Here is a 21,228-nt window from a genome sequence, read left to right on the forward strand (position 1 = left end):
TCAAAGCAATTACAGGATACTAATATTTTTAATCATACTTGCAAAAAATATAAAACTAAAGAATAAATATTTTTAATTGGCTGTTACCTCAGGGTTAAAAAAACAATAAAGATTTAGTTTTATCTTTCTAATTTCTTTAGGCCTGATTCCTACAATCTGAACTAGTCTTTAACACCCTGAGTCTAATTCAGGGAGATAAATATTAAAAGAACACCATACACAATGTTGTATCAGGAGGAGATTCAAATGAAATAATGTACTCCCAACTCTCCAAAGTCAAACAACACCAGAGGAAGAGAAGCAAATCCATATCCAGGGAGAAAGCATCCTAAGCGATGCTAACTGCCCATGTGAATGATCAATGTTGATGATTTTATATGAGAAATTCTTGTTCAACAAGTTGGCCATAGGCTACACATATGGGCATTTTACTTTAAGAGGATAAAGAGGTGGAGTGGCTCAAAAGAGAACCGGTTTTAGCATCATAATAATTGTTATCATTCACTGAACTCTATGTGCCAGGTGCTGAGCTATCACTCTTAAGAAAACTAAGGTTTAAGAGTTAGGTAATGTGTTCAAGTTCACAGAGTCATAGCCCTAGAGCAGGAATTTAAATCTAGGTTTATCTCAGTGGTTCTCAACCAATGATTTCACCTCTCGGGGCACATCTGGCACTGTCTGGAGACACTGTGGTTACAACTGAAAGGTGGAGTGTGTGTGCTACTGTCATCTAGTGTCTTGAGGCCAAAGGTTGCTAGTAAACATCCTAAATGCACAGTAGAGCCCCAATAATATATACATACACAGAAGTTAAAATTTAAAAAAACTTAATATTAAATTTCCTTTAATATATTTTAGTGTTAATGTGTTTAGTGCATAATGGTATTTACATACTATGCCCTATGGCTTTAAATATGTGTTTTAGAATTTATCCTTATGCCTCCTAACAATGTTTACCTCTGCTTTCAAAGTTTTTGACAACAGACTTGTGTTGCTGTCAAAACCACCTTTTCATTGCAGTGCTGAGTCTCTGCTAACACAGCATCATCTTAGTAAAGCTAAAAATTTACACAGTTAAAAAACCTATATACCCATTTAAATCTTCACATGGATCATGTTGGCGTTTTCTCTATGCTGAGTTCTGTAGAAGTTATTTTTTTGTCCTTTTGGTGGTTATTTATAAGGACTTGAGAACTTGGTCTCTAGGAAAGAATTTTTATACTCACGGAAAATGACTGAGAGTGTCAGAAAGCAGCATATAAACTTGAGTAAGAAAAATCAATAGCTGTTGTTTATTAAACTCTTCTATGTTCCAGGTATTAAGTTTATAGAACTCACCTCATTTAATCTTTAAGGGCTCTGTTTGTATATATCATTATCATTTTATAGACACAAAAAAGTAATACTCAGTATTTCCCAAAGTCACCATGATTGAATATTGAAGAACTTGAATTTTATAGTAAACCATTGGTTTCAGATACCAGGGAGTCTCAACCTCAGCATGACTGGCAGTTTGGGCTAGATAACTCTTTGCTATGGGACCGGGGGTACTGAGCAGAATCTAATAAGAAGGTTTATGCATGAATACTGGCCCAATCATTGGCTACAGAGGACAAAATGAGAAATTCATCAACTATACACTGAGTGGCCAGATTATGATGATCTCTGAACGCATAATAATCTGGCCACTCAGTGTATATCCTATATAATAAAAGGCTAATATGCAAATTGTCCCCTCGACCAGGAGTTCAACCAGCAGGCAGGCTGGCCAACCGCCCATGTCCCCTCCCCCTGGCCAGGCTGGCCAGTACCCACCCATGCACGTATGCATGCACCGGGCCCCTAATATATATATATATACTCATATATATATTAGGGGCCCGGTGCATGCACAAATTCATGCACCGGGCCTCTTACACACACACACACACACACACACACACACACACACACACACACTGAGTGGCCAGATTATTATGCGTTCAGAGATCATAATAATCTGGCCACTCAGTGTATCTCAAAACTGTCAGTCTGAAGTGAGAAAAAGGGAAACATGTATCTATTTAACTCCCACCTCTCAATGACCAAAGTTTGCTCCACAGAGTGTTAAATAACCCTCACATTGGCTGGTACAACTTAAGTGCCCAAGGTGGGTACTACAGCTACTACAAGAGAAAAGCCCTAGAGCTAAAAGCAAGAAGCAAGCTGCTGGCCCCTGAACAAGATCAGGTTGTACCAGAGTGAAGCTGCCCACTTCTGTAAGTGGAATGATTTTTATTGCTTCCTTTTTTAGATGCTAATCACTCGAGGAAAACTATTGACTTTTGTACATTAACCTCATACTCAGTCACATTACCAAGAATACCATGAAAATTTTCCTGAAAATGGCTTTACTTTGCCCTAACATTTAAAAATAAACTTCAGCAAACCAAAGTATTATACAGTGCACAGAAAAGTATACAAACCATAAATGTAAGGCGTGGTAAATTATATTAACTAAGCATATCCACATAACCATCACCCAGATCAAGAAATGGTGTATTACCAGTACCTCTTCTGCCTACTCCTCACCCAAAAGTAATCACAATCCCACCTTCCAACACCAAAAAAAAAAAAAAATAATAATAATAATTTTACCTATTTCTGAATTTTACATAAGTGGAATCACATATGCATTAATTCTGTCTTTCTTCAGTCAACATACTGTTTGTAAGATTCATCCATATAAGGTGCATATAGTTTGTTCTTTCTCATTGTTTTCAGTATTCTATTGTTTGCCTACAAAACAATTTAACTGTTCTACTGTTAATGGATATTTGAGTAATTACTAGTTTTTGGCTATTTACACTTAAACTGCTATGACATTTTTGAATATGTCTCCTGGTACACATACTGCTCTGTGGGGTATATTCTAGAACAGACACTGTTTACTCATAAGGCATGGGTATGCTGCCATGGCTGTCTGAACTGACACATTTACACGCCTACCCCCCAGAGAGGCAGAATGGCAGGTGCTCTCAGCCTATCTGTCTACTTCAGACATCCCAGTAAGTATGTATATTGGTGCTGCATTATGAATTCAATTCGCATTTCTCTTCTGAAGATGTAGAGGAGTTTTTCACATGTTTATGTTTGGAAATCCTCTTTCACTCAGTGCCTATTCACACTGTTGCCCTTTTTTCTTTTAGATATTTGGGTCCCTCCCCACCCCCTAGTAATTTGTAGGCGCTATTTATATATTTTTGGATATAAGGCAATTTTCAAGGGAAAAAAAATACATATACATACAGTAGTCCCCCTTATCTGCAGTTTCACTTTCTGCAGTTTTAGTTACGTGCAGTCAATGATGGTCTAAAAATATTAAATGGAAGATTCCAGAAACAAACAATTCGTAAGTGTTAAATTCTGTGTGGTGCTGAGAAGCGCAATGAAATCTCACACGTTCCTGCTCCATCCCATCCCAGGACGTGCATGTCCAGCAAATCTATGTTGTACATGCTCCCCACCTGTGGGTCACGTGGTAGCCACCATCTTGGTTATCAGATCGACTGTCATGGTACCATGGTGTTTGTGTTCAAGTAACCCTTATTTTATTATAATTGCTCTATTTTAACACTAGTTATTGTCGTTAATCTCTTACTGTGCCCAATTTATGAATTAAACTTTTTCATAGGTGTGTATACATAGAAAAAAACGTAATATATGTAAGGTTCAGTACTATCTGTAGTTTCAGGCGTCCACTGGGGCCTCTTGGAACATATCCCCCACAAGTAAGGGGCACCATCATACAAAAGAAATGTACGTATTGATGTATGTGTGTGTTCATATACCTTTTCCCCCTCATACAGTAGCTTGCCCTTTTCACTCTCTTAGTAGTATCTTTTGAAGACAAGAAGTTCCAGGTCTTATGCAGTTTAACATTAGTATTTTTTTTTCTTTTTTTTTTTTTTACCATAAAGCTTTATTGGTCCAAAAGTGTTTGCCAGGTAAAACGAGTCACTATATAACTCCAGTTGTTGGAATCACAGTGGTGTTGCAATTTAGATTTATTATAATTAAACCTTTTAGGAGATCATGATATCTCTATTATTAATTAGAAAGTATTCCACTCCTCAAATACCTTTCTTAGAATTAAAAGTATAATCATAAAGTATGTTAATTTTCATTCTTAATTTTTTTTAAAAAACTACAAGTTAAATGGTATTAGTTGGGACTTAAAAATGCATTTATGTCAGGAATAGTTCTGCATGGCCAAAATTGAAAACATTCAAAAAACACAAAGTGATTTTTCTATACAAATTACATGCTCCTATCAAGTACAAAAATGCATTCTTAAGATGTTAAGGCATTCTGGGAAAAAAGACACCTCCTTCTTTCTTTAGTTTAGAGATTGGCTTTAAGCTGTAAAGACTCTTTCATCCTTTTGATAACAGAAAGGTCCCCTGTTCCCTCCGGCCAGTTGTCATGATCTGGTACATCAAACATGTGATTATACAGAGACTGGCCCCCATCCACGTCCACCAACTGTCCGGTGATGAAGGAAGCTGCTGGAGATAGCAGGAAGCATACCACGGAGGAAATTTTCTCAGGAACTCCAAGTCTTTTAGCTGGAATTTTCTGACAGGACCTTACAAATAAGTCTTTTGCCAAATCACCATAGTTGTCATAAGCAGTCTGGGAATAAATGATTCCAGGGGCAACACAGTTGATCCTTACTCCACTGCTGGCCCATTCCAAAGCCAAGGTTTTGGTGAGGTTGTAAACACCTTCTCTGGCAGCTGCACTATGCGCAAATCCCGGAAATCCGTTTTTAGTAAGCATAGTGATATTGACAATGGATCCTCCATGCTCTCTCATCCAAGAGCTGTAAACTGCTTTGCACATATAGAAGGTGCCTGTCAGGTTGGTTTCAATCACAGCATGCCATCCCTTTGCACTGATGTGGTCAGCAGGAGACAAGAACTGCCCTCCTCCATTGTTTACCAAGAAATCGATCTTACCATAAATATCTAAGGTGGATTTGACCAAATTATTTACCTCCTCTTCCTTACGGATGTTGCATTTTATGGGAGTGACTTGAGACTGGTGGGTAAGAGGCAGGGTGGTCTTCAGTTCGTCTGCAGTAGATTTTAATACATCAAACTTACGGGACGAAATAACCACATTACAACCCAGCTGCAGGAGCTCGGTCGCGATGGCCTTTCCGATGCCCGTGCCCCCGCCGGTGACGATCGCCACCTGATTCTGCAGCAAGCCGGCCGCCAGGCAGCTCTTGCCCTTAGCCCACACTGCCATGACTGCGGAGCCTCTGAGTGCTTCCAGCTAACATTAGTATTTTTATATCATCTTTAGGAAAGTCTCCTATGTTATCTTTAAGGAGCTTATTATTTGACCTTTCATATTTATATCTACAATCCACTTAGAATTAATTTTTTAAAATCAACTATGCTAAGGCACAGTCTACATATAATAAAATGAACACTTACAGAATGTATAAACCTCAATGAGTTTTGACAAATGTATGTATCCATGTAATTATCTCCCTAATAAAGATATAGAACATTAAAGTTTTTAAAATTTTTTTTATTGATTTCAGCGAAGAAGGGAGAGGTAGAGAGAGATAGAAACATCAATGATGAGAGAGAATCATTGATCAGCTGCCTCCTGCTCTGCCCTCACTGGGGATTAAGTCCACAACCTGGGCATGTGGTCTGACCAGGAATCGAACTGTGACCTCCTGGTTCATAAGGTTGAGGCTCAACCACTAAGCCACACCGGCTGGGCACTATGGAACATTTTTACCACCCAAGAAAGTTCCTTCAAACCAACTAGCAATCAATCTCCCACCTCATTCAGCCCTAGGCACCCCCTTAATCTGATGAATATGACTACAGATTAGTTTTGCCTATTATAAAATCATACAGCATATTTTCCTTTGTATCAGGTTTTATTCGCTCAGCATATCTTTAAGATTCATCCACAATACTGAATTTATTATTAAGACATTCCTTTTGTGGATGAGTTATATTCCATTGTATAAATGTACCACAATTTGTTTATCCATTCAAGTGTTGGACATGTGGACTGCATTTAATTTTGGGCTACTATGAATAAAGTTGCTATGAACATTCATGTCTTGTGGACAGATGTTTCTATTTTGCTTGGCTAAATATCTACAAGTAGAATTGCTAGATAGCACAGTAAGTATATGTTTAAATTTATAAAGCAACTGCCAAAATGTTTCCCATGGTGGTTATACCACTTTCCTGGCATACCTCAGAGATATTGCAGGTTTGGTTCCAGACCACCGCATAAAGTGAGTATCACAATAAAGCAAGTTGTAATGTTTTTGCTGGTGGAGAGTCTTGCTTTCAATTAAAAAAAAAAGCAACATCTGTGAAGCACAATGAAGTGTAGTGCAATAAAATGAGTTATGCCTGTTTACTGTCACTTAGCAATGCATTGTGTCAGAGCTATATTCTGTTCCACTGATCTAGATGTCTTTTCCTTATGCCAATATCATACTATCTCAATGACTAGCATCATATGTGTCTTGAAATCTGGAGGTAAAGTCCTCCAAAAACACAGCCACAATTCACAGACAACATAATCCATGTAGGAAATCTACTAGAACCTACAAAAGGCTCCTAGAACTACTAAATGAGTTTAGCAAGGCAGTAGGATAGAATATAAAAATATAAAAATCAACTGTATTTATATACTTGCATGAACAATTAGAAATTTAAACATTTTAAATGCCATTTATAGTAACATCGAAAATATTAAAAACAAGATAAATCTGACAAAAGATATGGAAACTGAAAACCACAAAACATTGTTGACATTAAAGGAGCCCTAAATAAATAAAAGAATATATATACCATGTTGGTGGGTCTGAAGATTCAATATTATTAAGATGTCAATTCTCTCCAAATTGATCTGTTGATTCAATGCAATTACAATCAAAATCCCAGTAGGCATTTTTGTAGAAATTGGCAAGTCAATACTAAAATTCAGATGGATATACAGAGAACCAAGAATAAGCAAAATAACTTTGAAAAAGAAGAACCTAGAGGATTAACACTACCAGATTTCAAGACTTATTATAAGCTACAATAGTCAAAACAGCATAATATTGGTGTAAAAACAAACAGATCAATGGTACAAATAGAATATAGAGCCTAAACTCACAAATATATGGATGGATGGTTTTTAACAAAGGTGAAAAGAAAATCCAATCGAGAAAGGAGTCTTTTCAACAAATGGTGCTGGAACAACTAAGACATCCATATGCACAAAAAGGAACCTGGATCTATTCCCCAGGCCAGATATCAGAATTAAGTTAAAATGAATTAATGGACCTAAACATAAAGCCTCAAACTCTGAAACTTCTAGAGGAAAGCATAGGAGAAAATCTTTGTGATTTTGAGCTGGGCAAAACATTCTTAGGAAAACATTTATAAACTTATACACTCTAATTCTGAAAAGCTAAAAACTTCTCTTCAAAAGACGACAAGAGAATAAAAAGACTGACACTGGGAGAAAAGTATTTGCAAAGCACATCCCTGATAAAAGACCCGTATCCAGGATATATAAAGATCTCTCAAAATACACACCCACTTTTAAAAAAGAGCAAAAGGTATGACCAAGCATTAAACCAAGGAAAATACACAGAAGGCAAATACATGAAAAGATGTCCAACATCATTAGACATTAGGAAAATGTAAAGTTAAACCAGAATGAGATACCACTACACACCAATTAGAATTGCTAAAATTAAAAAGATTGACCATCACCAATGTTGGCGATAAGTGAGAGAAACCAGAACTTTCATACACTACTAGTAGGAATTAAAATGGTAAAATCATTTTGGAAAAGTTTGGCAGTTTCTTAAAAAAATGAAACTTACACCTAACGTATAATTTAACCATTTTACACCTAAGTATTTACCTAAGAGAAAACAAAATACCTATCTATACAAGAACTTGTACATGAATGTTCATAGGTAGCTTTATTTATAATAGTCAAGAACTGAAAACAACCCAAATGCCTATCAACAGGCAAATAGATAAACAAACTGACAAAACCATACGGTGAGATACTATTCATCAATAAAAAAGACTAAACCACAGATACATGCAACAAAGTGAATGAATTTCAAAATAATTATGGCTGAATGAAAAAGCCAAATAGAAAAGCATAAGCAACAAAACAATACATAAAAAGAGATAAATTGGACTTCATAAAAACTAAAAACTTTTATCACAGAACCTTAACAAAAAATGAAAAGACAAGCCACAGAATATAAGAAAATATTTGCAAACCATATATACATCTGGTAAAGATTTAATATTCAGACTACATAAAGAACTCTTAACAATTCAACATAAAGACAACCCAATTCAAAACTGAACAAAGGACTTGAATAGATACATCTCCAAAGAAGAAATACAAATGCTCAATAGCATATAAAAGATGCTCACCATCACTGTTCATTAGGGAAATACAAAACCAAACCATAATGAGACACCCACTGGATGACTATTTAAAAAAAGAAAAAGTGCCAGCAAGAATGTGGAAAAACTGGAACCTCATACATTGCTGGTAGGTGCGGCTGCTGTGGAAAACAGTTTGACGACTTCTCAAAAAATTAAACACAATTATTGTATAACCCAGCAATTCCACTCATGGGTATACACTAAAATAATTGAAAACAGGGACTCAGACAGACAGTTGCATTCCAATGTTCATTGTAGCATTATTCACAATAGCCAAAAAGTGAGAACAACCCAAGTGTCCATCAAGAGATGAATAAATAAAATGATACGGAGTATTATTCAGCCCCATAAAAAAGAATGAATTACTAAAATATGCTACAGTATGGATGAATCTTGGAAATATTATGCCAAGTGAAATAAGCTAGACACAAAAGGACAAATGTATGATTTCACTTATATATTTAGAATAAACAAATTTATAGAAATAAAACAGGTTAGAGATTATCAGGGGTTGCGGGGAAAGCAGAGTGGGAAGATATTGATTCAAGGGTACAGAGTTTCTGTTTGGAGTGATCACAGACTTTTGGGAAAAGATAGCAGTGATGGTTGCATAACACTGTGAATGTACTTAAGGGTACTGAATTTTACACTTAAAATGGTTAAAATGTCAAAATTTTTAACAATCCTAACTTTATTCTTGCACAGAATTTTATAATTCTGCTTTGATATAAACAGGAAAAATAAAGCTATTTTAATTTACAAAAACTCTCCCTAATCAAATGTTTTAACAAGATATTTTATTTTGTGCTAGAGATAGAAGAGGTGCAACTGCTTCTGGAAAATTCTCTAGTTTGGCTTACAACTAGCATTGCAATGATTTGAAACTATTCTCTAAGCCATAAAAACTATTATACTGATACAGTATTCTTATAACTACTGATCCTCTCCTCTCATAAATAAAAGAGACAAGGAAAAACAGCACCTTGTAGAAATAGCCTAAATAACCTACTATTCTAATTAAATTTAATCATGCTTTTAATTTCCCAAATGTATTATTTTCTTTAAAAAGCACATTACTTGATAAAATTGTTTTTCCTCGTCTGGGTAATTGTAAGTAGCAAGAGGAAAAAACAACCATGTTTAACATTTTTAGATTTTGAGCATCCTACAAAACAACTGTTCTTTCCTCATGCAGTCAAAATTGAAACTTACTCTTTTGCGTTTTCCCTTCCTGGTACTATACAACTTACCTGCTCTTAAAGATGTAGAAGATTCAGTATCTATTTTCTGGTTCCAGAGAGAGACAATTTCAGCACATGCCATAAATAAGCATTTCCTCAAAGATTACATAACATTTCAGAGGGAGAAAAAATGTAGCAAAAAGAACTCTAGAAATCTTAAAATACCACTAGTTCTATCATGACCAGCTATACATCCTTACACAAGCTATTTCTCTTAAAAGAAGTGGCTCTGAAACTATTTAATCAACAGTTCAATTCAATCAGCATTTGATGACTACCTGTGTGCAAGATATTATATCAGGTGCAGTGGAGAGTTAAAGAGACTAAACAAACAGATCCATCCTGGAAGATTTTACAATCTAATAGGAAAAAATATTTTCAAACAAGAAAATAACCTGCTGCTTCTGCGGTGTGACAAAACATATTTTAAATTTACCAGGTAAATATTAGCTTCTTTTAAAATGAGTAAACTTTTTTTGTAAAATGGAGGGGTCAGGGGTAAGGCCAATTGAACATTCAGCTAATGATTCATTACATAGCCATATAGATTTAAGTGAAATGTTTAAGTTTTAATAAAGTACATTATATTTTACAGTTCATGGCAGAAAGATAATACAAGAGACGTTAAAGATACATAAGTTCAAAGGTAATTAGGTCCTAAAAGTTTACTTACCTTTAAAAAAATTCCTTCACAAAAGTCAATGTCTGCATCATAGAGACATTATTCACTTCAGTAACTCATTGACCATATCTGATTACTCTGCACTCTGGCTAAGGACTAAGAACTGCATGCTTACTACTTGAATAATTTAGCCAGCAATGGGGAGAAAATACTCCTCAAAAAAGAACCAGCGGGGAGGAGAAGAAGAAAATGGATAGGTCAGTAAACCAATTCAGAGAAAGCCTAAACCACTCATGTGATCCACAGAATTATCGAAAGCAGTTCATCTTTCCCACTACAGAAACCAGGGAGATAAGCACTCTAAGCAAAAGCTGTTTTTCCCCTACCTTCAACCTTCCAGAGTCCAATGATTCAAAGACAAACTAGTGCATGCTGGATCATATGTTTCCCAACTCTAACATAAAGCAACGATTATTTAACCATGTGGTCAAAGTTAAGCACCTAACACACTGTATAAACAGAATTACTAATGGTGTAAATAAGAAGCTTAATACAACAAAAAAATAGAATTTAAAGAGACGAGTCAATTATTTCAAAAGATAAAAAAGCCTAACAATCTCATATAGAATGGAAACATAAAATGAAATCAATATTAAAATAATTTCTCACTGTAAATTATATTTTCATTTCAACATATTGAATGCAGACAACAATATAACAAGAATATACATACATGTATTTTTTTCAAGAATGAATAATTCCTCAAACAATAGCAAGATGGAGGACTGGGCACATGCTAATGTTCTCCCTCCACTTAAAATGCCATAAAATGTCATAAAACTTATTTTTAATACACTACATCTAGAAAAGCACAGAAAAGCAACAAAAAAAATCATGTTATTGGCAGTCAAAATTGCAAATACCCAAAAGATGGAAATGGTTTTCAGAAAAGATTATAAACAAGCAATTCCGAGATAACACATAAATGAATGGCCAGTAAGCACAAGATGCTCCTCCTCTCTAGTAATCAGGAAAAATGTAAATTAAAGCCATGAGATATTTTATCCAGCAGATCAGCAAAATATTAAAAAGAATGATAACAGTTTAGAGCACGGATTTGAAAAAAAGGGAGGCTCTCATTTGCTATTGGTGAGAGAGTAAGCTGAAAAAGTCTTTTTAAAGGGTAATTTGTTGATATCCACCAAAATACAAAGTGTATGTACCCTTTAAATCTGCACTTTCACTTCTAGGAATCTAACCTAACAGAAGTATTTGCTCATATATGTTCATGTGTGTTCAGTGCAGCATAACTTTTAAATTGGGGGAAATGAGAAACAATTTAAATGACCAATGACAATGGAATGATTAAGTGAATTATGCCTCATCTATACTATAAAATATTCAGATGAAAAAGTATCTATATAAAAGCCCCCCCCCCAAAAAAAATCATATTGTTAGTGAAAAAAGCAATGGATCATATTATTCATCAAAAATCCAAGCTTCTTTCAGGTATTTACCATCAGACTGACACACCCAAGACCCCTTTTCATGGTAGTCGCCTACCTACCTCTCTGTCAAGTCCCCTAATTCACAGAAAAACTTACCATCTAAGTTTCTCTCCAACTACTTCAGTGATCATTCCTGAAGATTTCATTATCAGTATACTCTCTCAGTTCCTGCACCTCCTTCTAATAAATCTTTTCTTCCATCGTACTTCAGTTACACACTCCCATGCTCATACCCTAAGCCTTGTCACGTCCAATAACTAAATCTCTTCCCAGTCTCACTTTTAAGTCTCTCCCATTTAGACCATCACTTCCTAGCTTTCCAGCTTTACTTGTATGCTAATAGCCTTACTTTTACAATTCTTTACCACCACTAAAACCTTCAGTCCATGGGTCATACGGCTCTTTCCCTATCATGTATCTCAATTCCCTCCTGAAATAACCATGGTCCAAAAACTGTAACAACTTCCTCATATACACCTTATAGTACACTACATCTCTCCCTCCAACATACTTCTGGCAAAACCCTAACCCTGGTTAAACTCAACATATGCCTTATTCCAAACATGTCCTAACTGGTCTTATTTCCATTCTTGATCCATGAGGCAGAGACTGCTAGATGCCCACCCAATATCCATTCTATCCTTCCTTAATAAGAGGACCCTGATTCCACTTAGGAAGCTAACGCACCCAGGTAAAACACTAGGCTGCCGATGCCCCTGGCAACTACAGGAAGCCAGGGCACTGGAATATAAAATAAAAGTGAAGTCACTGGTGAGCGTTGGGAGAAGGCTCTTTAAAAGGACCCAAGTCAGCTGGCATGCGCCTTTCTGCCTTCTGTCTAGATGTGCTTCTAGAGAAGGATCTGCCCACTTACCGCACAATGAGATAGGTACGCTTGAAAATGTCGAAACAGAAAGACACAAGGAGCCTGAATCCCTGATGTCATGGAGCTGCCATATCAGTCCTGGACGGCCTACCTACAGTTTTTTGTTACTTAATAAAAATAAAACTTCTCATTTGTTTGAGTCATTATTTTGTGGACTCTATTATTCACAGTAAATACAATTCCTAACTTCTTAGGCCCATTACAGCTTATTCCCCACATAGCAACCAGAAAACTTTCAAAAGTATAAGCCAGATGACTATCTTCCCATCACATTTTAAATAAACGTAGGTTCCTGACCAGGTAAACTAGGCCTTCTTTGATCTGGCTCTTTATCTCTCCCAGCTCATCTCCTACCAAGTCCCCATGCCATCCTTCCACTCAGCTCTGGCCGCTCTGTTCCTCCAACAGCCAAACCTGTTTCTGTCTCAGGGCCTTGGCATTCGCTGCTCCCTTTGCCTGGAATGCACTTTCCTCATACCTTAGCTTGGCTTGCGCCCTCTCTTCTTGCAGGCTTCAACTTAAATGGTGCCTTCTCTGAAAGACCTCCCTGACCGCCCTTATCTGAAACAGTCCCTTCTACTGACGAGCTGTGTCCACACACACAAAAACAATTCAAAATAAAACAGTCCCTTCCACTCCCCTTAATTTTTCTTAGCCTGCTTTGTGCACGTGTGTGTGTGTGTGTGTGTGTGTGTGTGTGTGTGTGTGTGTGTAAGGACCTAGGAAGAGCCTGGAAAATAAGGAAAAGGGAAACATTCACCTTTTCGCTCGGCACATTCCTGCATTATATTTTTAATTTAAAAAAGACAACTTTGACATATGGCAGGAAGAATATTTTAAACAGACTTAGAAATATAAATCTATTCATAGAATCATAAAATTTAGAAATCCATAGTAAGCTCGGTAGGCATAACTATCCCTTGGGTAGGATAATCTATGATTATTAAGAAAACATCTCTTAAAAAAACCAGAATTAGGGGAATAAAATTTCTTGTTAACTTTTTATAGCCCATATAAAGGTTTTTACTGCCACTTACACAAAATAATAAAGTATACTAAATAAAAAATATATTAGTAATATGTTATACATCAAATTAGTAATGGGGAGTCCTATAGAGTTCATTTCCACTTACCATCCCTTGCTCAGTACCAATTTTTAAAGACATTCCTCCCCTAGAGATTCACCCAGATAACTATATATTTCTTTTGTTTCAGAAAATATGCACTCTGAGACATCTTTTTCTCTATCAAGGTCTCCATAAAATGTCTAGTGCCTTTAAATTTTTTTTTACAACTTTATTGAGGCATATTTTACATATTATATAACTCATCCATTTCAAGTGTATAATTTAATGATTTTTAGTAAATTTCTCAAGTTGGGGAACACACCATAAATCAGCTTTAGAAATGTTCACTACTATAATAAAATCACTCACACCCATTTATTGTTAATTCCCATTCTCACCCCCTACTCCAATCAACCATTAATCTGTTTTTCTCTATACATTTGTCTATTCTGAACATCTCTTATATAAAAGGACCGTGGCCGTCACACCGTAACGCTGTCACAACAAAACGAGCAGCGGCTCTCACGGTGGGCGGGCGGGGCAGCGAGCTAGAAGCGGGATGGGTGGGGCGGCCAGCTGAGGCAAGCGGAAGTGAGCTACTCGTGCATGATTTCATGCGTGCTGGGCCTCTAGTTTTCTGTAATGGAATTATATAATACATGGTCTCTTGTATCTGGCTTCTTTCACTTATCATCTTTTTGGGGTTCATCCATGTGGTAACATGTACCAATGATTCATTCCTTTTTATTGCTGAATAGTATTCCATTGTATGGATGTGCTATTAGTGACTTGATTTTATGACTTGAATTTTCATTTTCCAGGTTGTACAATGAATGCAGGATAACTTTGGTATTTGGGTATAGATCCCATGGGAGAAGGACCTATAGTTAACTTTTATTTATTCCAAATAACACAGGTGTTTTTCAAACACAATTCACTTTATACATGATGAGAATGTCCTAGCTTCCTTCAACATTATGCCATCAGTCCCTTTTAAAACCATCTTCCTGCACCTCCCTCCTAAGAGGAACAAAAGTAACTCAAGGTTTCTTTTCTCTCAAGGCTTATAAAAACCTCTACTCTTACTATGCCTTCTGCTTTAACTCCTTTTTCTATCTCCCACTCCGTGTTTTCTCTTTATCTTCAAGCCGATAGCTTTAAACCATATTCTCCAAGATCCCTGCAACCTAGGCACATGCCCTTGACCAGGAATCGAGCCCAGACCCTTCGGTCCGAGGGTCAACACTCTAACCACTGAGTCAAAGCCAGGGCCATGTTTTTGAAAAGGTACATTAGAACTAAGTATCTGCATATTCTAGAATTTTATTTAACAGGAATCTGTGGTTATTTTGATGTGGCCCTGAGAATAATTTCTTACTATGTAGAAAAAGCTTTGTAAGTGATTTTTTTAAAACACAGAATACAAAAAACAAACAAACAAACAAAAAAACCTCACAATACCAATATTAAAGGAGAATGACAGCTCAACTCAGCATATGACATCCTCCTTTTTAAAAGGGTCAAAGAATATATAGTAATTAAGAACAGTTTTCTATTACCTTTTTAACATGGCCTTGTTAATACTGATTTTTTTATTCAATATAAAATTCTACAAATAATCTGTCTCGCCTCTCGGTTTGAAGATGCCTGATTCAGATTAAGTGGATTACTCATCTTTATAAAATATTAAATATCCACAGGTAGAATGATTATCTAATCATTTATGAGGGTGGGTAAGAGATGGTGCTGCAGGAAGAGGGCTGGGGAAGGATGATACAGATCTTGTAACATACTTCTTATTACTAGCCTTTTTAAAGACTTCATTCTCTAAGTGATTCCCAGACAATTAGCTTGAAAACATCCAAAATAAGATGATGTGGACACAGGTAAAAGCTTTCCCAAGGGTGAAGGTTCTCTAGGAAGTTATTTCATTACCCTCTTACTGGCCTAAGTTACAGTTATTCTGGAGTACTTAACAGAGTAAAAGCAATAAAAGATAATACCAGTTACATGCAATTAGGAGAACCTTGCAACATAAGGAAAAATAATACAAGCTATTATTATTAAAGCTTGAACGTTGGTGTTTAACTAACATTTAAATGCCAAGAAGACCTCTCTTGGTGGCCAGTTATTGCAGCAGGTACGTGACAGGCCTATGAGCTACACTTTCATCTTTGAAAGGACAGCTTAGAAGGAGCTCTTAGTTAAGATTTACTCTACTTCCATTATAGCTACAACCTAACTATGCTGGAATAATGTAACGTGGAGAAAGACAGGCTCTGTATTGTAAATTTAAAAAACCCCTAGTGTAAACCAAAACTCCCACTAAGCATTCTTTAATGCCATTATTTTAATTTACTTTTTAAAAATGAATGGCATGATAACATGTATACTGTACCTTTCTCAGGCTTTCATATTCCTCACGAAGTTCCCCAGGCTTGCTTAATTTGATTGGTGTTCTGAATATAAACTCTGGAAGAAAGGGAAAAGAAGATTTTTTAAAACATTTTTTTATTGATTTCAGAGAGGAAGGGAGAGGGGGAGAGAGATAGAAACATCAATGATGAGAGAGAATCATTGATCAGCTGCCTCCTGCATGCCCCACACCGGGGATTGAACTCACAACCCAGGCATGTGCCCTGACCAGGAATCAAACCGTGATCTCCTGATTCATAGGGTAGAAGCTCAACCACTGAGCCACACCAGCCGGGCAAGAAGATGCTTTTTTAAACAGGACGTTCTAGGAAGGAACCAACCAACTCCTCATCCTACTGCTGTCCCCACACTGTAAACTACATTAAAAGTTGTGGTCATACTAACTTGAATATTCACTCATTCAGTTAACAAATGATTATTAAAGGGTGTAAACCAAGCACAGTTCTAAGCACCATAGAGAAGCAGTGAACAAATAAGGTCCCAGCTCTCATGGAGTTCGCAATCTGTGAAGGGAAACAGTCAAAAAACAAATAAATGTGTGTATATAATACAACTGGTGGCACTAAGTGCTATGGAAGAAAACAAATGTAAAATGGGAGAAAAAGATTACTTTATATAGAGTGGTCTGGAAGGGCCTGACTGGTAAAGTTAACATATTGAAAGACTTTAAGGAAAAACTATATTTAAAGGTCTTAGTTCAATGTTACCAAGTAACATTTTAAATGAGCTAAAGTTTTATTCATAATACTGTATTTTTCTATTTTTTAAACACTGTCACCAGACTGTTTTCCTGTACACAGTCTGTAAATATTTCCAGTATATAACCAGATTTTTTTTTATCCTCAAAGACTTCAAGTGGCTTTGATCTGCCAAAAAGTAAAAACTCTTCAACATGTCATTCAAGGTTCTCCAGAGACTGCACATAACCATCTTTCTAAAGCACTGTGTCTCTTGACCCTAGTTACAATATATATATAATATTTTTAATCTGTTATGTTGGTTTTTTTAGCTAAAATTCTGAATCCGAGATACTCAGGCCATAGAAGGCACACAATACATGTTGGTTATAAAAATAGATGATTAAAATCCAAGTTAAGAACAGGAATAAAAGGTAAGTTCTAAATGTTGTCAAAAAGGAGGGGAAAGTACACACAAACTCCTTAAGTGTACATGACACTTCTAAATTCCCCTATGCATTTATTCAGTGATTGAAACAGTATTTATTTTGACTTTCTAATAACTTTACATCCCATTGAGTTTGATAAATGCTTGTTGCAGAAAAGTTGACTTTGTCATCTTTCGGTTGTCTCAACTATTTTACAAAGACTCTTATTTAGTACATCTGAGAAGAGTGGAAGATCCTTAGAAACATTGCATCTAAGGCAGACGTAGAATTACGGTAACTTAAAGGTCTACCAAGTACTAGAGAACTGTTAGACCCTGGGTATGGGAGAGAAGACGTTCCATCACCTTCATCCACTATACAATGGTGGTGTACGTGTTGTGGATTTTGACAAATGTATAGTGACATGTATCCATCATTACAATACTGTACAGAGCACTTCTCTGCCTACGAATCCTCTGTGCGCTGCCCACCCCCGTCCATCCGGGCAGTATTTGGTAAATGTAAATTGGTACTCCCCCCCACCCCTGCCCATTTTTGTTACTCTCAAATAAGTCAAGGCATAGTAAGATTTCAGTCAGTATGTGGAGTACCTACTTGGCCTTATTTATGAACTTATTTCTTAATAAACATTTCAAAGTGAATTTAATGAACTTCGGGTGCTTACATCACTGTAGGTTCACCCTTGGTAACCAATCTTCCATCCTGATATTGATAATGGGGGAAGCTATGTATGTATGGGAGCAGGAAGTATATGGGAAATCTCTGTACCTTTCCCTCAATTTCATTGTGAAACTAAAACTGCTCTAAAAAAACCACACAAATTATTTTAAAAAATAATAATAAGCAGAGCAACAAGATGCCAAAAGAACCAGAAAAGAACCTTAGTCCAGAGGAGTTAGTCCCAATCTCACCAATCCCTCCACCAGCTTCAATGGGGGTTTTCAAGTGTTTCTGTGGCACAAAAACAACCACTCGCCCTTCCTTCACCTCACAGAGAAGTGCTAGCAGGACCTCCGGTGGCAGGGAGATGCTGAATGTTTGGTATTTGTAAATGAACCCAGTGGTTCAAGTACTTTCTTGATGTCTGTCCTCTGACTGATGTTTGGCAGGAAGGGGAACTCTATCAATATGATGCCTTAAGAATGACACAGACCTGTGGCCAGTACCCTAAGCTGACTGTTGCATTCAGGGTAATGTAAACTGTAGGAGCAGCTACACTTCCTTGAAGGTCCTTCCTAAAAAGGATTTTCTCTGGGGCGTGGTTACCGGGTATTAATAGAGGCAAACAAACAAAACAAACTACAAGACAAACATTTTGCTAATTGCACCAAACCCTCAGGAATGAAGTGTCACTCACTGTCAAAGCATCCACACTCAATACAAAATTAGAAAAAGAACCTCACTGAACGTTAATGGGAAGATGCTACCCTGACAACTATGTGTGAGTTTCTTACTCTGTAGGCTCAACTCACCAGTGCAGCAGAGTGACCAGGCCCTTATACGCCCACTGACGAGCGGTTTGCCCTTGGGCCAATAAAAAAATCTCTTTAGCTAATTTCCATCTCAGTCACCACCACCACCATCATTATGATAGCCGGCAGTTATGTACCACATTATACCAAGCCCAATTCTAAGGACTGTATAATTACTAACTCATTTAATCTTCATAATGATCTGATGGGGAGAGACTATTATCCCCAGTTTACAAATGAGGAAACTGAGGCACAGAGCCTTTAATTTGCCCAAGGCTACACTGCTGTAAGGGAAAGAGCTATATGACTTAAACCCAGGCAATCTAGCTCTAGGATCTGTGTTCTTACTCACTATGTCTTATTACCTCTTTAATAATTTAAAAGCCTAATGACCTCTTTAATAATTTTTTAAAGCCATATAAAATGGGCAAAGGACATTTTAGATTATTTACAAACATATTAAAATCTGTTAAATTTCATTCATATTTCAAGATATTAAAACCTTTTAAACCAAAATGCTTTTATGTATCAGTAGGCAAAGATTAAAAAAATGTTTGATAAAGGCAAGAGTTAGCAAGGGCATCCTTTATCTTAAAGATAAATATCATACAGATGTACAAAGATGTACATATAAGAATATTCACTGCAAATCACTCAGACTGGAAACAACCTGTCCTTCAACTAGAGACTGAATAAATTATCAGATAACTGGGGTACTATGAATATATTTCTATACTGTCTATTTTTATGCCTGACATGGTTTCTTGGTTTACCTGGTAATTTTCTTAGAATGTCATTCATTGTGTATAAAAAACTGTAGAGGCTCTGGATGATATTATATTCCTACAGAGGATTCACCATGTTCTCTGATAGGCAGTTAGAATGGGGGCGGGACATGAGCTGATTCAAGGCAGGCTGCAATCTTTGCAAAGCTTGTAAAGCTCCTTCTACCCTGGTTTGTAGCCCTTCAAGGGTCCAAATGAGTCTGGGGTGTTTACCAAGCCTACCTTCCTTAGAAGGTCCTAACTTTTTTCTCCTCAACACTGAAAGGAACTGCTAAAAAATGCTTTGCTTTTCAGTATCTTTCTGTGAAACCTCTTAGCCTTTTACTCTGCGCAGTTTAAGACTCAGCAAATGCCTCAAGAGAGAAAAGCAGGTGGAGGGGGGCAGAGGGAGGGGGATGCACCTCCTTTCTCTCTGGTATCTGGCCTCTCAAGTTCTGGTTGCCTTGGCAGCCCTGAACCACAATTTTTTTTTTAATCTCTAGCTCCATGAAGAAAGCTCTGCTGGCTCTTCTGCTTCTTAATAGCTGCACTCTCCCTTTGCCAGAATCCACAAATGTCTGAAGGTCCTGGCTGCCTTGGCAACTTACCAATGCCTTCATAGAGATTTTTTTCTAAATCAGGCTTTTCTAATTATTCTCAGCAGTAGTTTTGGTCTGCTTCAATCTGTTCCATCACAGCCAGAAGCAAAATCTACGTTCTTCATAAGCAGTGGAGAATGTAAAATTCTCATCATGAAAGCAGGAACCATTACTCAAGAGGAATGAGCAATGAGGAAGAAGACAAAAGTAGAGACTATTCCTTTAAGAAAGTCAAGAAAGGTATATAATAAAGGTTGAACATAAATGGTCCAAGTCCTAAAGAAACTTACAATCTTACTAGGGAAGAAAAATATATTTGCGTGAAACAACTATAGAATGTCAAAGAGTTGTAAAACTAAACACCCAAGTGCTGCATAGAACACCAAGAGACAAAACATGTGTAAGTGCAGGGGTACACAGGAAACAAGGGGCCATTATCCGTATTCATCTCAAGGTTACCTGCTCACACTACCAACTAATCTTCCAAACAACCACTGTCAAATGGAATATGCAAAAAGAGAAATTTGAATGTTACATTAAGCATACCAGAAGTAAAAAGGTAGAAACATAGGGAGTGAACCACAAATGTGTTTTAAAATCAAAGTAAAGTGGTTTCTATTTTATTTACTATTTTTTGGTTTATCCCTAACTCTCCAAGAGTGCCGATGACAGCCAAGTACCAACTGTCTTCAACTAATGCAAGTGCTCACTTACCCACTTGCCCAAGACAAGTAACAATTTACAGTTGGTAACACAGAGTGTTTACCTGGGAAGAAGGGGAAGTACACAGAGACAAAGTTAAAAGCTAATAAAATATTAACATCAAATGTTAAGACTGCTTACTTAAGTGCCATAATAAACACCACAGATTACTATTGCATTAACTTACACTATTTGTTTTTTAAAACTATCCTTTGACTCCAGAGACAGATGCATGGAACAGACTGTGGAATCTCAGAGGGAAGGCGGGGGTGGGTGGGTGGGAAGAGATTAATTTATGTGCATATAT

At 36.7% G+C, this 21,228-nt stretch overlaps 2 protein-coding genes across 2 annotated transcripts in view; both read right to left on the reverse strand.

The window, feature by feature from the left end:
* Nucleotides 1–21,228, reverse strand: part of RNF169 (ring finger protein 169) — a 56,148-nt gene that overhangs the window by 21,594 nt on the left and 13,326 nt on the right. Inside the window, exon 2 of the mRNA XM_054725637.1 lies at nucleotides 16,221–16,294. Coding sequence (XP_054581612.1) covers nucleotides 16,221–16,294 — 74 coding nt within the window. The remainder of the gene's footprint in view (nucleotides 1–16,220; nucleotides 16,295–21,228) is intronic.
* On the reverse strand, nucleotides 4,187–5,307 carry LOC129151288 (peroxisomal trans-2-enoyl-CoA reductase-like). The gene has a single exon (XM_054725638.1). It carries the CDS (start codon nucleotides 5,293–5,295, stop codon nucleotides 4,384–4,386), a length of 912 nt encoding a protein of 303 aa, XP_054581613.1. The 5' UTR covers nucleotides 5,296–5,307; the 3' UTR covers nucleotides 4,187–4,383.

This window comes from Eptesicus fuscus, chromosome 13 (assembly GCF_027574615.1).
Source record: "Eptesicus fuscus isolate TK198812 chromosome 13, DD_ASM_mEF_20220401, whole genome shotgun sequence".
NCBI classification, from domain to species: domain Eukaryota; kingdom Metazoa; phylum Chordata; class Mammalia; order Chiroptera; family Vespertilionidae; genus Eptesicus; species Eptesicus fuscus.